The following is a 20,407-nucleotide window of genomic DNA, read 5'->3' as shown; positions in this document are numbered from 1 at the left end:
AATCCTGTCACTGATTGCTGATAAGGCTTCTGCTTCATAATATAGTCTTAAATTGGGCATTTTAAGACCTCCTCTTTCACGTATATCTTGCATTATTTTTAATTTTATTCTCGGTCTTTTCCCTGCCCAAACAAAGTTATTAATACCCTTTTGCCATTCCCTCAAATTTGCATCTTTTTTAAGTATAGGTATCATTTGAAAAAGAAATAAAATTTTAGGCAAAACATTCATTTTTACTGCTGCTATTCTTCCCAACAAAGATAATTGTAGTTTTTTCCAGTTGTCCATCTCTTTCTGAATTTTTCGCCATAACGGTTCATAATTATACTTATATAATTTTACATTTGAAATTGTAATATAAATACCTAGATATTTGACCTTTTTTACTATTTCAAATCCTGTTACTCTTTCTAATTCATTTTTTTTTATTTATAGTCATATTTTTAGTTATTATCTTTGTTTTCCCCGTATTTATTTTAAATCCAGATACTTGTCCATATTGATTAATTATATCCATTAAGCCTATAGCTGATTGCACTGGTTGGGTTAAAGTAACAACCAAATCATCTGCAAATGCTCTTAGTCTATAATCATAATGCCTAATTTTAATTCCCTTTATTTTGTCTGACTCACGTATTTTATTCAACAAAAGTTCCAAAGTCAAAATAAACAATAATGGAGACAGGGGACACCCCTTTTCAATGTTAAAAGTTTCTGTTAAGCTACCATTAATTATTATTTGTGCTGTTTGTTTCTGGTATATTGCCTTAATGGATTGTGTAAAATACTCTCCAAACTGCATCTTTTGTATTATTTTCAGTAAAAAATGCCAATTCAATCTATCAAATGCTTTCTCCGCATCCAAAAATATAAGCACTGCAGGGACTTGGTTATTCTTCCCCAAATACTCTTAATATATTAACAATTTGCCTTACATTGCTTTTCATTTGTCTCCCATTTATAAATCCTGATTGATCATTGTGAATCATTTGTTGCATGATTGACATTAACCTATTTGCTAATATTTTAGCAAAAATCTCGTAGTCTGTGTTAAGTAACGATATAGGCCTATAATTTTTTGGCTGATTATGATCTTGATCCTCTTTTGGGATCAAAGAAATAAAGGCTGTTCTCCAAGATGGGGGTACTTCTCCTCCGGATTGTATTTTACTAAATAGTTTCCTAAGTGGTTCCACCATTTCTAACTGCAAATTTTTGTAATAAACAGCTGTCAAACCATCTGTTCCAGGAGCCTTACCAACTTTTAACTGCTTGATTACCAAGAGAATTTCCTCGGAGGTTATCGGTTGATTCAATCTTTCCCTTTGCTCATCTGTAATTGTAGGAATATTCTCCCTCTGTAAATATCTATCTATATCTATATCTTGGATTTTATCACTAACATACAACCTTGTATAAAATTCTAAAAATGCTTTTTTAATCATATTTTGTTGATACACCTCTTTACCTTTGTATTCTATTTTCTTTATAGTACGTAACTTTTGTTTTTTCCTTAACAAATATGCTAACCACCTACCTGGTTTGTTCGCATTACAAAAGGTATTATGTTTAGCATATTGCAAATTAGTTGCAACCTGATCTGCCATCAACATATTAAACTGCCCTTGCAATAGTGTAATTGCTTCTTTTGTTTTCTTATCTGCTGGGTTCAATATTAACGCCTGCTCTTTCTTTTTTATTTCCTCTTCTAACTCCATCCATTTTAATCCCTGTCTACATCTGTATGTATTGTTCAAGTATATTAAAATACCTCTCATATTTGCTTTGCTTGCATCCCAAACCATTTCCATGGGTGTGCCCTTATACATATTCATAACAAAAAATTCTTTCATTAACTTTTTACATTCTTTCACATTTTCCTCATATCTAGATCAATTTTCATTTAACCTCCAAGACCTCCTAAGACCCTTGCCATGTTCTAATTCCATCCAGACCGGACTATGGTCAGTTAAAATTCTTGGACATATCTTCGTCTTCTTCACCCTAGAAAAAAATCATTAGTAATTAATATAAAGTCAATTCTAGAAAAGGATTGGTGCCTGTCAGAGAAAAATGTAAAATCTTGTTCTTCAACATTCCGTTCTTGCCAAATATCTCTCAGTTCCATATCATCCATCATATCAAAAAAAGATTTGGGCAATTTAGCACGCGTTTGGGTATTTTGCAAGAGTCCTTTTTTGTCTTTCTGGGTATCCAATACTCCATTCCAATCACTCAGTAATATACACGATTTGTAATCCCATTGTATTAATTTAGTATGCAAAAGCTTATAAAATTTTTCTTGTTGTTGATTAGGTGCATATACTCCAATTAAGAGTATTTTCTTCCCTTCTATTAACAATTCAATTGCTATATATCTTCCTTGAACATCTGCTTCAATTAATTTAGCCATTAAGTCTTTCTTTAAGCATATAACTATACAATTTTTCTTCTCTGGAGCAGATGCAACAAAATGTGTTCCCAATCTTGCATTTATTAAATACTTTTGGTCTCTTGTTCTAATATGTGTTTCTTGCAAACAAATTACATCATTTTTAAACTGTTTAAAATAATGAAATACTTTCTTTCTCTTTTGCGGTGAATTTAAGCCATTAACATTCCAGGTTAAAAATCTAGTTGCGATTTTTGGCACCTTGAAGCTGCCAACTTCAGCCAACTGAAAATCTTCCTGAATTTTCTTCTTCGGCCTTGCTCCTCCCACTGCTTCTGTATTTGTAATTTCTTGGATTGTAGACTGAGTTTGCTGTATCTTTAATTCCTCCTCTTTTCGTTTGGTTGCCACTCGAGTCTGTCTTTGATCCTTTGGTTCTTCTATTTTTTCGAATAATTCCAGAGCTTGAACAGTACCCAAAAGTTGCGATAAATCTTCTTGAGTAATCGAGGCCCCTCCTTGAGCTTGTGCCTGAAGCCCTTCTTTCTCCCCCTTTCTTGCCACCTCTGCTTCTTTTCTTCTTCTAATTTCTGGAGACGGTGGACATCCAGCCTTTAACACATTGATATAAAAATCTCTTGCCTTCCAAACTGTATTGAGACGATATCTTTCTCTTGAGTAGTTCACCACTAATCCAGCTGGAGCCTCCCATCTGTACTTTATCTGGCGATTTCTGAGTTCTTCAACCAAGAAGGCATAATCCTTCCTAGTTCTCAACATTTTTGGGGGGATTTCTATCAGTACTAAAACCTCCTGTCCCGCCACATGAAGTTTGTTTTTATAAGAAACCTGTAAAATTTCATTTCGTGTCCTCCGCGTAGTGAAGTAGATTACAATATCTCTTGGTAATTGTCTCTGTCTGGCAAGCCATAAATTGACACGGTAAATTTTGTCTATTTGCCATCCAATCTCTACCTTTGAATCTCCAATTAGCTGTGTGAAGACTTCTGCAAAAATCTCTTTCAAGTTCTCTTGATGGTTTTCTTTCAAACCTCTTACCCTCAGGGCAAACTCCATCTCTCTATATTGTATCATTGTAACTTCTGCGTCTGCCTTTTCCATCTTGGTTTGAGCCTCACCCATTTTATTCTCCAAACTCACATTGGATTGATTGATTTCTTCCACCCTTTCCTCCAACGATTCGGTATGGCCTGCCAGACCCTGAAGCGCCAAAACAATGTATTCTCTTATTTCTTTATTTTGAATTTGAATTACCTCCTTAATTTCAGCCATCTCCTCAGACACGTTTTTGATTTTCTCCTGGAGAACAGATGTAATTTTTCCTTCTAAAACAGAGGCTTGCACCTTTAAAGCCTCCTGAAGGGCTTTAAGTGTCAATGTTTGTGAATCCGCTGGGGCTGGCAAAGACTGCATTTTAGATGGTAAAGCTGGTGATCCTCCAGCACTTTTAGGAGCACCAGTTTTTATTTGCTTTGAAGCCATTTTCTAAATTTCAAATTGCACTTTTTCCACAGCCAAATCAACAAGTCCAATAAGTCCAATTAGTTGTAAATATTATACTTTGTAAAAAGTCAGTACTATATTCTTTAATCTTTAAATCTTAATTCTTCTGAAGTAAAGTCCATTAATTTTGAACGGGCTGCCAGCGCTAACGAGCACTTTCCTCTTAACTTTCACTTTTCCACACCCCTTCAAAGTTATGGTGCCATCTTCCTTTCCCTTTTTCTTTTCTCCCTCTTAATGATCTCAGAAGGAAGTAGAGCTCAATCAGAGTTAAAGTTTAGTACTTGCGGTTATAATCACTCCTGCTTTTGCCTGCTTTTGAATCGATGTTTTTTAAGAAATTGTTGTAGGGGTGGTTGCGGCGTCTTGTTCTGCTTAAAGCACAAGTGTCCCGGATCTGGAGCTCTGTCAGGCTTCTAGGGAGCTCTCACCCTTCGAACCCCAGAATTGTTCCTGTGGGTCTTGGGGAGCTCTACCTTCGCCCGGCTGCTCACCTTCCCCCCTTTTCCTGAGGGGAAAGTATCCAAACCGCTAGACAGCTGATTTGCACTGTCCTAGCGGTTTTAACGTGATCCGGGGTTGGCGTTTCCAAAGGAATGTCTTCCAACGCCTGTTGTGCCACTGGAAGTCCAGTTTTCTCTTTTCTTGTTGATAAAATTGTTAAACAGCATGGGCCAAATATGGAGTTTTTGGAGCATCTATGTATTGTAATCTCCCAGCAAGAGAGGTCCGAAATCTGTTGGACCTCCTGCTTCTAGATAAAATAACTGATGCAGCAGAAATCTTCCGTTAGCATTACATGTTGCTGTCTTGAGAATTTGTTAAATTTCTTCACAGGCATGTGGTTTCTTACGTAGGGAAAGGAGATAAAGAATTAATATTCAGTATTTTCTCCATAATCAAGCCCTAAAGACTTCAAAACATGCTTTGTTTTGTAAGTCACTTAAAATCATGCTGCCTCAGTGTTTTTGACCAGGTCAATTTAGGGATTAGCTTAATTGTGTCATGACATCATGTTTAATCTACATTCTAAACAAATGCAAGAGTTGCATGAAACATATCCAGTATTATAGAAATAATATGAATTGTTGACTCAGTTATAAAACAGGTAATTTTTAAAAGTAGAAAATATAGGATTTCTCATAATGAAGTATATTTTTTCTCTTACCCAGAAATGACTACAACAAAGGCACTTTGTTCTTGGTATATGAGATATTAAATATTAGTTTATTCACAGTGAAAGACAGCGAATTCTTATGAGGCAGGCCACTTTATCTTTTTTGGAGAGAAATTTCCAAAGCAATTCTTACTCCTTTTACCTTACTTTTTCTTCAGCCATTTTCAGAGACCAGCTGTAAGAACACCTCTTCCTTTTCAGTGGCTCTCTTGGCAATTGTCTGGGCCTTTAATACCAGCGGAATTCTGCTCAGCTTTTTCTTCATCATCTTCACAATTCGCTTCAGAAAAAATAGGTAAGGCCAAGTCAGTCCTATGTTTTTACTCTCTGGGCAAGATCTTCTGATTCTTTGTCATTCAAGAATTTCTCAAGAGAAGAATCTTGTTTTTGTTTACAGCAGTTCTATACATTTTAGACTTTCAGGTTCTGAAGTAAACATGACTGTGGATTCCTTATTGTCACTTGTGAGAGTGAAGTCAAACCTACCAAACACAATGAGAGAGCAATACATGGGCCTTGGAAGTTTTAAGGGCCAAATTTTCAATAAATGCTCACCTAATGAAAATTTAAAACTAAGGAAAGAATGGGTTTTTCATTTATTTACTTATATAGGCAGTTGTACTATTCTGCCTATTCTCCCTAGAGAAAATATTACAATATGTACATTTCATTAATTCTTACATTTCTGAACTACATATATAGCAGAAAATAATTTCCAAGGTAGTGTCCCCCCCAAAAAAATGGCTTGAAAGTTTCAGAATGAACTATTATATGAAATCATTGCAAGCAGAATGAGCCAATCATCCCACAGGCCAAATGCTGAGTAGTGGCAATAGGTGTTCAATGGTTTGACCTGTATCCTTACAGCCTGGGTGTTGAATGACAAAGTTATCTCCTTACCGCTGCTGAAGAAAAAGAGGTGCTGGTAGACTGCACAAAATTCACAGTTTTTGCATCGTTGCTCTAAAAGAATTCAGGCTTGAAGAAACAACTACTAAGTATGATGGTTAATTATCCTAAATTTCTTGACAACTTTAGAAACCTCTGACAATAGGATCCTTCTGCACCAGAATTAGAGATGGGGATTAGGGAATTCCATTCTTAGTGGAAGAAAATGTCATTTTTAAGATGATACTTCAGGAAATGTAATTAACTTGGAAGGAGGGAGCATTTCAGTTCTGGCTGATACTTTTTCAGTCAGGAAGAAAAGTCAGAGTAGTGAAATCCAGGTACAGTGTGTCAAGAAACAAACTCTTGTAGTACATATTGGAAGGAAAGTCTAATGCAGTTATTTCTTCCAATAACTCTTTTTCTCATGTTCTCTCTGTTATCCTTTATCTTCTACAGGATTGTGAAAATGTCTAGTCCAAACTTGAATGTTGTGAGTCTCCTGGGGAGTAGCTTGACTTACGGTAGTGTGTATCTCTTTGGAATTGAAAAACAGAATCCTTTGAGCAGACCATCCTTAGAGATGCTGATTCAAGTGGGTGAATGCACATTTTGAGACCAATCATGAGATTTATTATGTATTGATCTTAGTGATCTAGTTACATAGCAGTTTACTGATATACAGAGGAATATGTGGAAATGAATAAGATTTTATTTTTCAATATTTTCCTTTCAGAAGCAACCTCTCCAAAGCATTTTAAACATTTTTTAAAGTTTCTAACATTTAGAATTCCAGGTTCCTGTCAATAAGCATAATGCAAAAAGAAAAAAAAAAGATTTTTTTTTTAAAAAAGGAAAAAAAGAGAAGAAAAAAGCCTTTCCAAAAACTAAGTAGATTTGGGTGTACTGAGTTAAGGTGAGAGACATTTGTAAAATATGCTTAATAGTAATCTGAGTATTTCTTACTTTTCTATCTGACAGCATATAATCACACCAACTGGGTAAAGAGCCACATTTGCGGGTATACAGAGAACCCTCCCCTCCCAGCCCCATTTTCATCAGGCCTGCCTAGTGTTTTCTCTATATTTGTACCGGAAGAGTAGTGAGGTTTTGTTATGCCTCTTCTGGCATAACAAAATTGGGAATAAACCCTTCCCAGTTTAGCTCCATTTAGTTTTCTGTATCTTCTGCTGCCATCTGGTGTTTATGTGCAATGTTGCAGCTCAAGTATGGTAATCCTAAATGTGGAAATTCTGTTATCTAGATCATAGTTGTCTCAAAGGTGCTTTTTCAAAAGGCAAATGGACTGTTTTTTCCCCTGAGGAGGAAGAAGTAGTTTCGCTTCTCATCCAAGAGAAATCAGTTCTGGTTGGATGGTGGGGATGATGGAAGGATTAGTTCTGACAAGATGGGGGGGGGTTGAAGGATCATATTTCTTTGCAGTCATCTGGTCATTAGCATTCTCCCTGAGAGCTCTTGAGCAGGGGTAGGTTACATTTACCTTTGTACCGGTTTGCAATGGGAGCGCTTGCGCACAGCGCTTCTGCACATGCACAGAAGCTTCTGCGCATCCGCAGAGTGTCTGTGATGACATCCTGGCAGATGGGTGGAGTCTCCCGCCGCTGTTACTACCAGTTCACAAGATCTGGACTGAACCGGTAGCAATCCACCACTGCTCTTGAGGCTACTAGGGTATCTGTGCCCTCAGGGTCATCTGTATCACAGTGCAAATGGGGTGAAATGTTCTTGGAACTGCTAAAAGGATAGCTTTGTAGACAGATGTCTTATCCTTCCCCCTCTGTTGAGATAGGGTTGCTCAGTGTTAACATAAATTACCTCTTTTACTCCTCTTTCAAACCAATGGTCCACTCTATCCACAATGTGGGTAGATATATGGCAATATATGAACATAACTGTTCTCACTTTTTTGGTGCAGACATTTGTGAGAAGGGCAGAAAGCCTTCCCCTCCACCCATTGAAGAAATGGGTAACAAAGTCTGCAGATTCTATATAGATTCAGGCTTTAAACAAAAAGGAGAATGTAAGATTCTCCCACTTGTGAGTTGGGGATGAGATGAAGTAACGGACACAGCAGTAAAATGGTATGTTTATGCCATAGTCAGTAGGTGGTGCACAAATTAAATCTTCATATATATATATGAACAGTTCATTTTTAATGATCTTTTTGGAGATGGGGTTGGGCAAGAATCAAACATACCACTTATTTTTAATCCTTAATCTGTATATCTCAGTTCTCCAAATTTGCAATACAGCATTTGCATATTTCAAATTTGCATAAGTAAGGAGCAAAATTCAGAGCTAGGTTGATCGATTCCCACTCTGTCTGGGGAAGCCTCATCTGATTTTAAAAAATTGTAACCCTTTGCTGAAGTTGCTGGTTTCTTGGGAGGGAGTTCAAATCCATAGTTGGAGAACTCCTGTCCTAGCAAGTGATCAGAAGAAACAGGTTTATATTAGCACTGCCATTTCTTATGCCTGGTCATCTAAATCATTGGCTAGGTTCAGATAATTTACTAGGCCACAACCAAACAAATTAAGTTTTGGTGTTACATAAATATAGCCACTACAGTCTGCAATGACAATTTATAATTGATGTGAATCCAGTCATTCTGGTTTTGTTCTGTAAATAATGGGGGCCTAGTACTTTGGGTGAATGTAGTTCAGTAGGTTCTTCATCCCAAATAAACTTTCAGGCAGTCAGATGATAGAGATATATGTGCCAGCTATGAATTATGATGCAGCTCCTCACTTCATATTTAAGTTCTGATGCAAATAGGTCACTCCCAGGCATCATGGTTCCTGTTTTATCCCTTGTCCCCATTCCCTTCCTCGTAGATACTTAAGTGTACGTGTTTTTAAGATAAGTTTTTAAATGTGGCTTCCTTTGTAACAGATTACAGTATCTATTGTCTATCCAGTTGCGGTTACAGCTTGAGTTTTAGGAATAACTTGGAGCTTTAATTATGAATTTGCTGTGTCAGTTATCTTCTGTTTGTATACTCTTTTGTTTGTATACTCTTGCTCTTTTGAAAATGTGCGGTGTCTTCTAGAATAGGTTGCATATCACTCATCCAGGAATATTCCAAATCTCCCCTACCATGTAATTTTACATTTTACTGATGGATCTTTCCCATTCCAACAGGTGAGAATTTGTATATTATACATAAGTGGTTCCTTGGCTTTGGGCCCTATCCTGGGAAAGAGTTGGCGTTTATACAGAGTATTCACTCAAAAGGTTCCAGACAAAAGAGTGGTAAGTCTTGCACACAGAAAGAGGAGCAAAGCTGGACTTTTTTGTGATAGTTCTTGTTGTTGCCATGCTGAAGTTTGCATGCAGGCTGGTTTTTTAAAAATTGCTCTTGCTTGAGCATACTTCTGAGCACAAAGTTGATCAGTATCTACTGCAACCCAACTATTATGGGGGAAAATGCACACAATTTTATTAATAAATTTGACTGTAATTCTACATGGTTTCTATTTAGACACATAGAAACCAGATATGATTAGACGTTGTGGTTTTATTATTCATTTTTTGCCTCATCCTTCCTCCCAATCACTGGTTCAAGCAAGCCATTACTTTGCTCACCCTCATAAATTGGAAGGCTCTATTGCAACTGGAGTAGTTGCAAAAAAGAAAAGGTGCCTGGTTGAAAGCCTAAAAGAAGCAAGAATAGTGCTTTGCCCAGCAGAATCGTTTCCTGCCATAATAAGAGTTCATACTACTATATGTTGACAAAGGAACAGATACATGGACACACAATATACTGAATAAGAATAAGGTTGTTAGCAATTTATTTTAATTTTCTTTGGAAAGGTGGGGAGAAAGTTTTGTTAGTCCAGGAGTTTGGGCATTTGTGAGAGCAAGATGCCTTGTGAAACATACCTATAGAACATTTCTATTGTCATCTTGAGGGAAAACTATTGGTTAGCACTGTGTTGAATCAGACTTTGAGGCATATTAGTGGTGAATACCAACGTACCTCAGTGACAATATTTACGGTCTGCATCAAATGCCAACATTTACCTAATTTATAGAAATAGATTCCTTTGCTCCCCACTCCCAAAACATTAGTTCGATGTCTAAGTGGTATGGTCTCTTGTTAGGTTTCATCTGTTTTATCTCTTACAACTTTATGGTCTGATAAACCTTATTGGAATTAATTTCTACATTTATCTTTATTTATTATACCCCATTTTATTCATATATATGTGATTATCATCAACATTTCCAGCAAAAGTCATGACTGATTCGGTCCTTATTATAGAATTTTTACATAAAGTGGAAAAATGCAATTATAATTTGTAGTTTTGATTAGAAAAAATGGGATAATAGAAAACAGTGAGCTTTCTTTTGTGATCATAGAGTAAGAGATAATTTAGTAATTGTGCTTATATTTGTTGGAAAGGCAATCCAAAGTTTTATCTTCCTATTTCTTTTTGTTCTTCCTTTCTGCACTTCTGTGTTTTTCCCCACTGGTTTTTCTTTTTATTTGTTTGTGGTGGTTTTTATGTTCTATGTAATATTTTTAATAAAAATTATTTTAAAAAATATTTCCAGCAAAAGTCAACAAGAGTTGTTTCTTACAATCTAATTTTAGATTGATGTTTCATTTCTGTCTATTTTGGAAATATATTGTTTTGATCTTTAATCTATATAATTGTGAGTCTGTCTAAGCAAATTTCCAATCTTTCCTTTACTTTGCTGTTCCTTTGCAAAGGCTTGCTTGACTTAACAAGTTTTATTACTGTATTTTATATTTTCCCTTGGAAGAGAGTAGTTATGCTTGCATCAGTTTTGGGTATTGTTATTAATCCTATATTTTGTATGTGTTAATTATATTTTATCCCACTATGCTAGATCACTCTATATTTCTAACTTCTATAATTCTGTGCAGAAAGAAAGTGGCATCATCAGATTGTTGACCTTGAGTGGGACTGGATTTGGAAGGAGGGCTTCACAGAGGTGAACAATCTACATTGGTCCTTAAGCAGACTGAATTACTAAAGAAACAATCAGACTGATAGTTGTCAAATCTAAAGAAAAATATCACATTTTTTGTAAAGAAATTATGAATACCTCATGAAATGGGCATATTGAATATTTGCATTGCAGATTATCAAAGATTTTCAGCTGCTGGTGATGTTATCATTATTAGTTCTGGCTGATATTATCCTGCTCTTAATATGGATCTCCTTGGACCCAGTCCAATGTCTCCAAAATCTTAATGCAGATGTGAAGGTAAGACAGAGAAAGATTAAAATTAGAGGACTGAATATCAAATAATAAATGTTAATCTTCTTGTTTTGAATCATGATGGAAAATGTACACATTGTCTGTTACTATAAAAATGGGATATTTCTGCTCCCTATGCGTATGTGAGCATCTCTGAATTAATGCAAGTTATTCATGGATAATTTCCAAGTTAAAAATTGACATGGCAAACCAGAAATTATCTGCAAGACATGTACACATACACAGAGTTAAGAATATACCACATTTTATTTATTTTATGTATTAGCTAACATCAGGCTTGTATTCTGCTTAAAATCTTTAGTAACCTCTGATATTCAGTTTCTAAAATCATCACTTTTGTTATAATTTGCAATACTAAAATAGCCAAAATAAAACTGTTTCGCAGGAGGAGTTGTTAATTTTTACTATGAATTCCATAACTTTAGATTAAAAATATCCCAAATTTATTTGGACCCTTAATCCATTTATAACTTTTCTAGATCAAAAACATGTAGGTTTTTGTTGTTTATTTTAAATTATTTTACATTCGCAAGCTTAATTAATTTTTTTGGTTCAAGGTTGAAGATAAATTCATCTGATGAAGACTTTTCAAACTTGTCGTTCCAAAGGTCTCTGATAGCTTTAAGATAATCAATAGGCAATTTCCAAAAGTGATTAGAAAGTGAGGTTTGAACTTAAACTTGCATTTAAAAAGCTTCACTGTGATTGTCAGCAAGGTGACTGATCCCACTATCTCCTGGTGCTCAAACCTGTGGAAAACTTCATGAGGAACAGCTGCCTGGAGCATACGTGGGCAATCTTTATTGGATTGCAAAAACCTGTCTGTTCACCTTCCTCGGTTTGCTATATCTCCATGGAAACCCCATTCACAGAATTACAAGTTCATCAGAATTCTCTTTTAAGTAGTATAAAAGGCACTGAGATTTTAAAAAGGCACGTAGATAATTGCTAATCTCAGGGGGGGAAAACCATTTGAAACAGTACAGGAAAAAGGTAGGGCTACAGACTATAGGAGATGAGAATCTTTTGAATACTTGATCTTTTGGATCAAGTATCCCTATTTTGAAAATACCCTTCCCCAGAACAATTACAAAACCAGTTAACCATCAAATTCTACATGTGCCAGGAAGCAAACATATAAATTTGTCTCATCAAATGTTCAAGGAGAAAGGTCCAACTAGGCTGACTTTTAATGATGATCCCTGCATTCTTAAGTTTGGGATTGTGAAGAAATTCAATTGCTAGAAATGAATGTATAGAATAGTATATAGAATGTATAGTATATGTATAGTAAACTCTGCACATCTCCAGAATAAATTAATTATTAATTATGAAATATAGTTTCACTCAGTTGTAAACCAAGATTTGCAGAACCAAAGGATTAATTGGAGTCATGAGAAAAATAATTTGAATGTTAAGCTGGAATTTTAGAATCTGTGAAGCAGTTGTATAAGAAAATGCCCAGAAAACTTTCTGGATCTTAATATTTACATCGATTTTTCTGTCATTACTGAGTTCATGGAGAATATCTATGCGATCACTAAGAGTTAAACGTGACCTGGTGGTATGTAATCACTATTGCATAATCCTAGGGAATCCCCTCCAACTGCAAGAACAATTTGTGCTGTGCATTACTTGAAGCAAGCTCAAAAAAATTCAGTAGCAGCCATATGATCTTGCTTGATGAGGGACTAGTTGCATTCTTGAATGTAGTGAGGAAGAACCCAAGGAATGCGCTTAGATATCTGTTTCTGTGCTAAGAATTGGTAAATCACAAAATCTCTTTGTGAGGATTTCCAATAGCAGACAGAAAGCCAAAAAAAAAAAAAAAATTTCCCTTTTCCAGTTTTGAGTTTTGTAAAATCCAATGAATGATTTTAACAACATTATGTAACTATTAGAGATAATTGGCCTAGAAAAGATACAATACAAAATGCTTCATTTTGAAATGAAAGGTGCAGTACTTAGTTTTGTTTTTCTGTCTGTGCATTTAATAATAAATTACAGAAACCACTAACACATAGTAAGGCAAGTAAATGATAAGGAGTATGAATGAGAAATAGTGTTTGTAGATCTAAAAGAAAGGGAGAGAATATAATAGATCTGAAGGTAGGTAGTCGGGTCTTGTGGAGTGAGGTTGAATACATGTAGGAAAGAGTAGGTTTAGCTTTAATTATGAACGAAAGAGCTAAACATATGCTTGAAATAATAAATTGGTGTCACCTAGGTTCTTGTGAGTGTTAGAAAGAAGGAATCTTTTGGTTGGTCATAATTGCATTGTTGTATTCCAGTGAATGATAATGAAAGAACCAAAAAGTACTCAGAAGATATGAATGGATGCTATGACAAAACTAGATAATACCAAAAAAATTAAGTCATTATGCCATTTGTAGACCCAAGAATGAATGAGAATTGTGACTGTAAATGAGAAAAAGGACTTTTGAATGCATGATTTAAACAAAAATCTGTCCAGGCATCTATGTGGAAAAGGAATGAAGTGAAAAGTATTATTGGTTGGCTTTCCCCTCCCTAAAATGGTGTTGGACTAGCAGCTTCTTTAGTTAGCTCTGGAGATATATTCATTTTATTCAGCTTCTGTTATTGTTTTCTTATTCTTGAAATCCTATTTTATCTTATTTGAATTTCTTTTATCTATTTTATAAATTTAAACTCCTGACCTGCCACTGAAAAGCATCTGACACTATGGGTAGGAAAACAACAACACAGAACCAGCTCTGGAGCTTTGAAACCAGTCAAAGCAACAAAACAACTGTAGATGAATGAGTTCTTCATTTCAAAAGTTTTCTACTGAGGCCAATCTCCAGTAAGCAGTTACAAAGTACTCTTCCAGCAATTGGATTAAATGTCAAATTTTCTTCTCTGTAATGAAAATTATGGACCCTTTGCACACTGGCTATTCTGAAGAATATATTGCCTTGTAACTATTTGATTATTTCTGTAAAAAGTGAGGATCTGAAGAAAACTTTTGATGTCTTTAGAGGATTCTTTCAAGAAAAATACAAATGATTCCCAACCTACTTAATTCCCAACTAATTAATAAGCAGCCAGTAAACATCAAATGTTGTATTCCCTTAAGATCAGATAATAAAAGGAACCTGATATATCAATATGAACACTTATTTATTTATTAAATTTCTATACCGCCCATCTCACCTAAATGAGTTTACAACACTATAATAAAATACAGTAAGTTCTGGCTTTTTGTAATAACAGTATAGCTGTGGGAAGATGAATTTCCATAAACTGTCCCTTTTTTCTAAGCCAACTACTTCATAGCCATTGACCTTTGTTCATATTAAATTGAACTATAACTGCCAGACAGTGATTCAATTGTTTTTTTTAGCAAACCAACAATACCAAAATGTGAGAACCTTTCTAAATAACATTATATCAGCTCATACACTCCAAAATGCTTCCTCTACCTTGGACAGTTGCCAGGTTTCTTCTGCTTTATCTCTGACCTTGACACCAGGAAGTGTAGATAAATGTTTCACCAACACAAGGAAAATATTGCTTGGTGCTTTTGAAAGGGAACCGATTATCTCTTACAGCATGATGATTAAAGATAAACAGATATTATTTAAAATTGAAGAGCTTGCCCAAGCCATGAAACTGGTCCAAGGGAAAGTAAAGCAGGAAATCTGGTTTCCTAGAGCCCCCAGAATTACAAGGTTAGTAAGTGCATTCTGTTAATGCTGTCTCTGGTGTGTCAGTCCCAGATAGACCAGATTAAAAATACAGACCAGATGAACTAATTCTATTTTAATGTAAGGCTGCAATAACAGAATCTTGTAAGCCTGAAAGTACAAATCTCCTGCCATCTCCTTTACTGCCTGAAAACTTCTGAGCTTCTTAATCTGCCCATTATACAACTGCAGACTATGCCCTGTCTTATCTGACCATCCCCTAGACAGAATCTCTTCCCCTGTATCCCAAGTCATTACCACATACCATTACAAGTGCCACATCTGTACACTCATATCAAATAACCTTTTGAACCTGACCATATAATTGGAGTCATGTGAATACCCAGCAATAGCTTCTAGAGTCAGTTGACTCAGGCATAGTGTTTTATTTTATTTATTTTTTATTTTATTTTATTTTGATTTATATGCCGCCATTCTCCGGAGACTCAGGGCGGCTTACAAGGCGTTAAGCAATAGCCTTCGTACTTTTGTATATTTTATACAAAGTCAGCTTATTGCCCCCACAAACCGGTCCTCATTTTACCTACCTTAGAAAGGATGGAAGGCTGAGTCAATCTTTTTTTTTTTTTAATTTGAATTTAATTTTTTTTTAATTTTTAAAATTTATATGCCGCCCTTCTCCTGGAGACTCAGGGCGGCTTACAATGCGTTAAGCAATAGCCTTCATACTTTTGTATATTTATACAAAGTCATCTTATTGCCCCCATAATCTGGGTCCTCATTTTACCTACCTTAGAAAGGATGGAAGACTGAGTCAACCCTGAGCCTGGCGAGAATTGAACTCGCAGTAATTGCAGGCAGCTGGAAGCTAAATACTACCTTTAACAGTAGCATTAGTCTGCTGCGCCAGTCAGGCTCAGTTTTTAATTATAAATGTCTAACTTTCCTCTCACAGATTGCTTTCTGGATGGGACAAACTGGAGAATTATCTGTCCCAATTTATTTGGGATTATCCTAACACTGGTTTTACATTGGTAAGCAATTTGAAAGCCAGATTTGGCACTAGTGAGAAGTTCACTATACAAGGTTCTATCTAGTACAATTTAATTTCATACAATGTTTTTAGTCTACTAACGTCTTTAAAATTAGATTGTTGCTGGATAGGGATCATTTGTCACTGTCTCTTCCCGTGGGCCTTAATCCTCTTTTGATTTCTTTGGAAATCAAAAGGCTTGGGACAGTGACATTGGGTCCAGCCATTCTTAGGCTTAGATGGCCTGAAAAGACTGCAAGGCAACTGCTTCTTGCCTTGGATAAGTCCCTTGAGCTCTATGGGCTCTTCAGGAGCATTAGCCAATATAATGTTCTGATATACAACCTCTGGAGTTCATTATTAACACATTTGCACCTTGTGAGCTTTTGTCTTAGGGAGAAACCCTAGACTAGAACTGCATGCAAGCTATGGTAGATCTGATGATAAGTTTCAAATGTTACAAATTCAGTAACTGTCCCATTCAGGAATCAGCTATTTGATCTTAAAAGGGGTTATAAAACTGAATAAAAAGAATCAATTTTTTTACACATGTACATACAACTAGGAATAACTTTTTCAAACTACAAAGGATAGAAATGCACCTTTTCTGGAAAATAATTTCAAGCATTTCAACCAACCTGATGGTTCAGCCAGAAACTAAGATTCTGCCTAAAGTGGAAAGAATTCTATAACATGCTATAAAAGTTCTCTCCTACTAGCCCTCTGCCTCAATATATGCTCAGTAGTTTAGTACTTAGTACACAACATGTCAAATCTTTTATTCACAAAATAGCTTTAATATTTAGATTTCTTAGTATTGTATTGTCTGCATATATAGTGCTATGGTATTAATACATTTATTTTTATAGATTTTACTCATTTCTAAGATTTTAGAAATACTTATGCTTTTTCATTAGTATTTTGTAACATCTTACAGCAATTTTACAAAATGTTGATCAGTGGCTGAAATAAAGTTGTCTCAATTGATTTGATTGTTTATGATTTAAAAACGAGTGAATGAAAGAAAGAGATACATTTGTATCCAAAAGAATGAATGGAAGAACATGAAAGAGGATGGGAAAACTGCTTGGAAAAGAGTGAAAAGAATGTTACAACCTGTTACAAAAGCCTGTAGTTTACATAGACATGTAAAAATGGAATCATTGTGAAATAGGGATTAGCTATTTTCAGATTAGACAGAACTGTTAGGTAAACATGAAGCAAGATGAATTCAATATTCAACAGGACAAGAATGACTAGGAGTCCATTGACTTGAAAGGGAAGCAGGAAAGGATTAGACAAATTTGGGCTGACAAATTAATTACTATGCCAAAATTTATATGCTGCTTCCTTTTCTGATTCTAAGTAGTTTACAACATATGAAATAAAATAATATTATAAAAGCCACTCATAAAATCCAATATAAAACAACATTATTAAAACTGTAAATAAACATGCCTTCAAACAAGCCCAATTGTTCTCTTCAAGAAGACTGTTTTCATAACATTCTGAAACCTTATCAGAAAAATGCACTTAACATTGGTGCACAAGCTATTGAGGAGCTACTACTGACACTCTCCAAGTAACCCCCACCTCTGTTCCTTTCCAAGTTTTTAATTTCTTTCTTTTAACAATATTTTAAAATTAAATTCTATGATAGGAAAATGGAAATAAAGTGTTAGGATTTTCAACATTTTGCAAACTAAGACATTCTTAGCTATATATTTCACTCTTCGGCAGGTCACTGACAAAGGCTTGAGTTGCATATTGAGATATGGATACATCTGTAAATCTCTCTATTCTGAATTTTGGTTTATTCTTCTTCTGGGATTTAAGGTATGTTATTTATTCCAGTATCTCATTGATAAGAGTTTAAGCTCATTGTCGGTTATGTCTAGATACTTTAAAGATTAAGTTTATTTAATTTAGGGACAGTGTTTTTGTACAAATATTCATGCATTTCTCCAGCAGAGGGGATTGACCATCAGACCAACCACCGTGAGAGGGTGGTTGCGGACTATTAGACCAGCCACTGTGAGAGGGTGGCTATGGACTTTAACCCCTGCTGAACTGATATTGCAAAGGTTCACTACTTCCATCTCACTAGTAGAGGGGACTGACCATCAGACCAATCACCGTGAGAGGGTGGTTGGATTGTATCCCCCTTGAACTGTGTCGACTTGGCAAGAGATCCTTTCCACTGTGGTGAGGGGACAGTGGACTTTGGACCTCGGATTCTGGATGCCCCCACTTTATTTGCTCCCTTTTGGACCTCTTATTTTCCATCTGACCCTTGGGACATGGGCACTTATCCTCTGTATACGGCAAGATGTATACGGCAGCTGACCTTCTTGTTCTGCGAGACTCCCCCCTCTCGCAGGATTGGCCCTCCACTCTATCGAGGGCCTACCTCGATGACGGATTTTGGAATCCCGAGAGGTGGCATGCGGCGAAGAGGGGGTTGAGGGGTTTTTTAAAATTGTCATTTGCCAATCTTTTAAGGGGTTTTGGGAGGGGGGAGGGTTGTTTGGCAAAGGATAGGGAGGGTGATTTGTTGGGGAGGGGACCAGGCCCGGCACAGGGTCGCGCTAGGGGAGGTGCGGAGCGGGGATCGGAGGGGGTTGGTGCTGGTAGGGAGGAGGGCGATGTCATCAGGACCGTAGGTGGGAGGGGCAGGTATGGTGGGAGCAGGGGGCCATATCATGTTGTGGGGGCACGTATCCGCTGTCTTCAAGCGGTGACATGCTCCGGCCCCCAGTGCTCTTCTCGTTCCCTGGGTTGTCCGGAGTCTCAGAGCCTGGGTCTTAGGCTGATGCTGTGCAATGCCAGGTCCGTGTCTAATAAAGCCCCCCTCATCTGTGAGCTGGTTCAGGAGGGGGGAGCGGACCTGGCGGGTATTACTGAGACCTGGTTGGGCCTGGAGGGGGGGGTCCCCCTCGTAGAATTGTGCCCACCGGGTTTCCGCGCATTCCATCAGCCAAGGGCCCAGGGTAGGGGTGGGGGGGGTGGCGGTTATTGTAAAGGAAGGTCTTGATCCTAGGGAGGCCACTGTACCTCAGATAGCCGGTTGTGAGTCTCTCCTTGTGAAGTGGGGCCATGGGAGGCAGATGGGCCTGCTGGTTACGTACCTGGCTCCTTGCTGCGTGGCAGCGGCCCTGCCCGAGCTCCTCAATGTTATAGCCGGGGTGGTGGTTGATACCCCCAGGCTTTTAGTCATGGGGGATTTCAACCTGCCGTCCATCGGTGAAGCATCTGAGGCGGCTCGGGAGTTCATGGCTTCCATGACGGCCATGGACCTGACCCAGTTAATTCAGGGCCCCACTCACATAGGAGGAAACACGCTGGACTTGGTTTTCGTCTCTGGTCAATGGTTGAATGGCTTAGATACAGGGGATATAGTTATTGAACCCTTGTCATGGTCAGACCATTCTCTCCTTAGACTTGACTTCCTGACCGCTATGCCCCACCGCAGGGAGGCGGAACCAATTAGGTGGTTCCGCCCCAGGCGCCTGATGGATCCTGATAGGTTCCGAATGGAGCTTGGGCCATTTCCTGAGACTCTGGCACGCGACTCGACTGAGGACCTGGTGACCGCCTGGGATAGGGCGGCCGCTGGTGCTTTAGATCGGGTCGTGCCTTTGCGGCCTCTGACCCGGCGCCGAATCTGCCCAGCTCCTTGGTTCTCCGAGGAGCTGAGGGGGATGAAACGCCGGAAAAGATGCCTAGAGAGTAGTTGGAGGGCCAGTCGCTCCGAATCTGACCGTACACTAGTGAGGTCTTATATCAAGACCTACTTAGTGGCGATAAAGGCGGCGAAGTGTAATTACTTTTCCGCTCTTATCGCGTCGGCAGAAAATCGCCCAGCTGCCTTGTTTAGGGTGACTCGCTCCCTTCTCCATCTGGGAGCGCGGGAAGACCCCTTGCAAGGTCGTGCTGAGGATTTTGCGCATTATCTGCACGATAAAGTCGCTCAGATTCGGGAAGGCTTGGACTCCGACTGGGTAGGTACGGGCGGGTTGTCCGAGGTCTGTCTTGAGACGGTTATCTGGGATGAGTTTGACCCTGTGACTCCCGAGGACGTGGACAGGATGCTGGGGAGGTTGAACGCAACCACATGTTTATTGGACCCGTGTCCCTCCTGGTTGGTGCTGGCTACCCGGGAGGTTACACGAGGCTGGCTCCAGAGGATTATAAACGCTTCCTTGAGTGAGGGGTTCTTGCCTCCCGCCTTGAAAGAGGCGGTGGTGAGGCCCCTCCTCAAGAAGCCCTCTCTGGACCCAGCTATTTTAGCAAACTATCGTCCAGTTTCCAACCTTCGCTTTCTGGCGAAGGTTGTTGAGAGTGTGGTTGCGCGACAGCTCCCCCAGTACCTGGAGGAAACCGTCTATCTAGATCCGTTCCAGTCCGGCTTCAGGCCCGGGTACAGCACGGAAACGGCATTGGTCGCGTT

The 20,407-nt window shown here is 37.8% G+C and overlaps 1 protein-coding gene across 1 annotated transcript in view; it reads left to right on the top strand.

Annotated features, from left to right (window-relative positions):
• Positions 1 to 20,407, top strand: part of GPR156 (G protein-coupled receptor 156) — a 42,030-nt gene that overhangs the window by 1,869 nt on the left and 19,754 nt on the right. The window contains exons 2-6 of the mRNA XM_070938371.1: positions 5,252 to 5,388; positions 6,441 to 6,576; positions 9,145 to 9,255; positions 11,116 to 11,241; positions 17,698 to 17,793. Of these exons, the coding sequence (XP_070794472.1) occupies positions 5,252 to 5,388; positions 6,441 to 6,576; positions 9,145 to 9,255; positions 11,116 to 11,241; positions 17,698 to 17,793 (606 nt within the window). The remainder of the gene's footprint in view (positions 1 to 5,251; positions 5,389 to 6,440; positions 6,577 to 9,144; positions 9,256 to 11,115; positions 11,242 to 17,697; positions 17,794 to 20,407) is intronic.

This window comes from Pituophis catenifer, unplaced genomic scaffold (genome assembly GCF_029215685.1).
Source record: "Pituophis catenifer annectens isolate HBS135680 unplaced genomic scaffold, rPitCat1.0.hap2 SCAF_2, whole genome shotgun sequence".
Taxonomy (NCBI): domain Eukaryota; kingdom Metazoa; phylum Chordata; class Lepidosauria; order Squamata; family Colubridae; genus Pituophis; species Pituophis catenifer.
The sequence above is the reverse complement of the archived record's forward strand: the minus strand, read 5'-3'. Positions and strand labels throughout refer to the sequence as shown.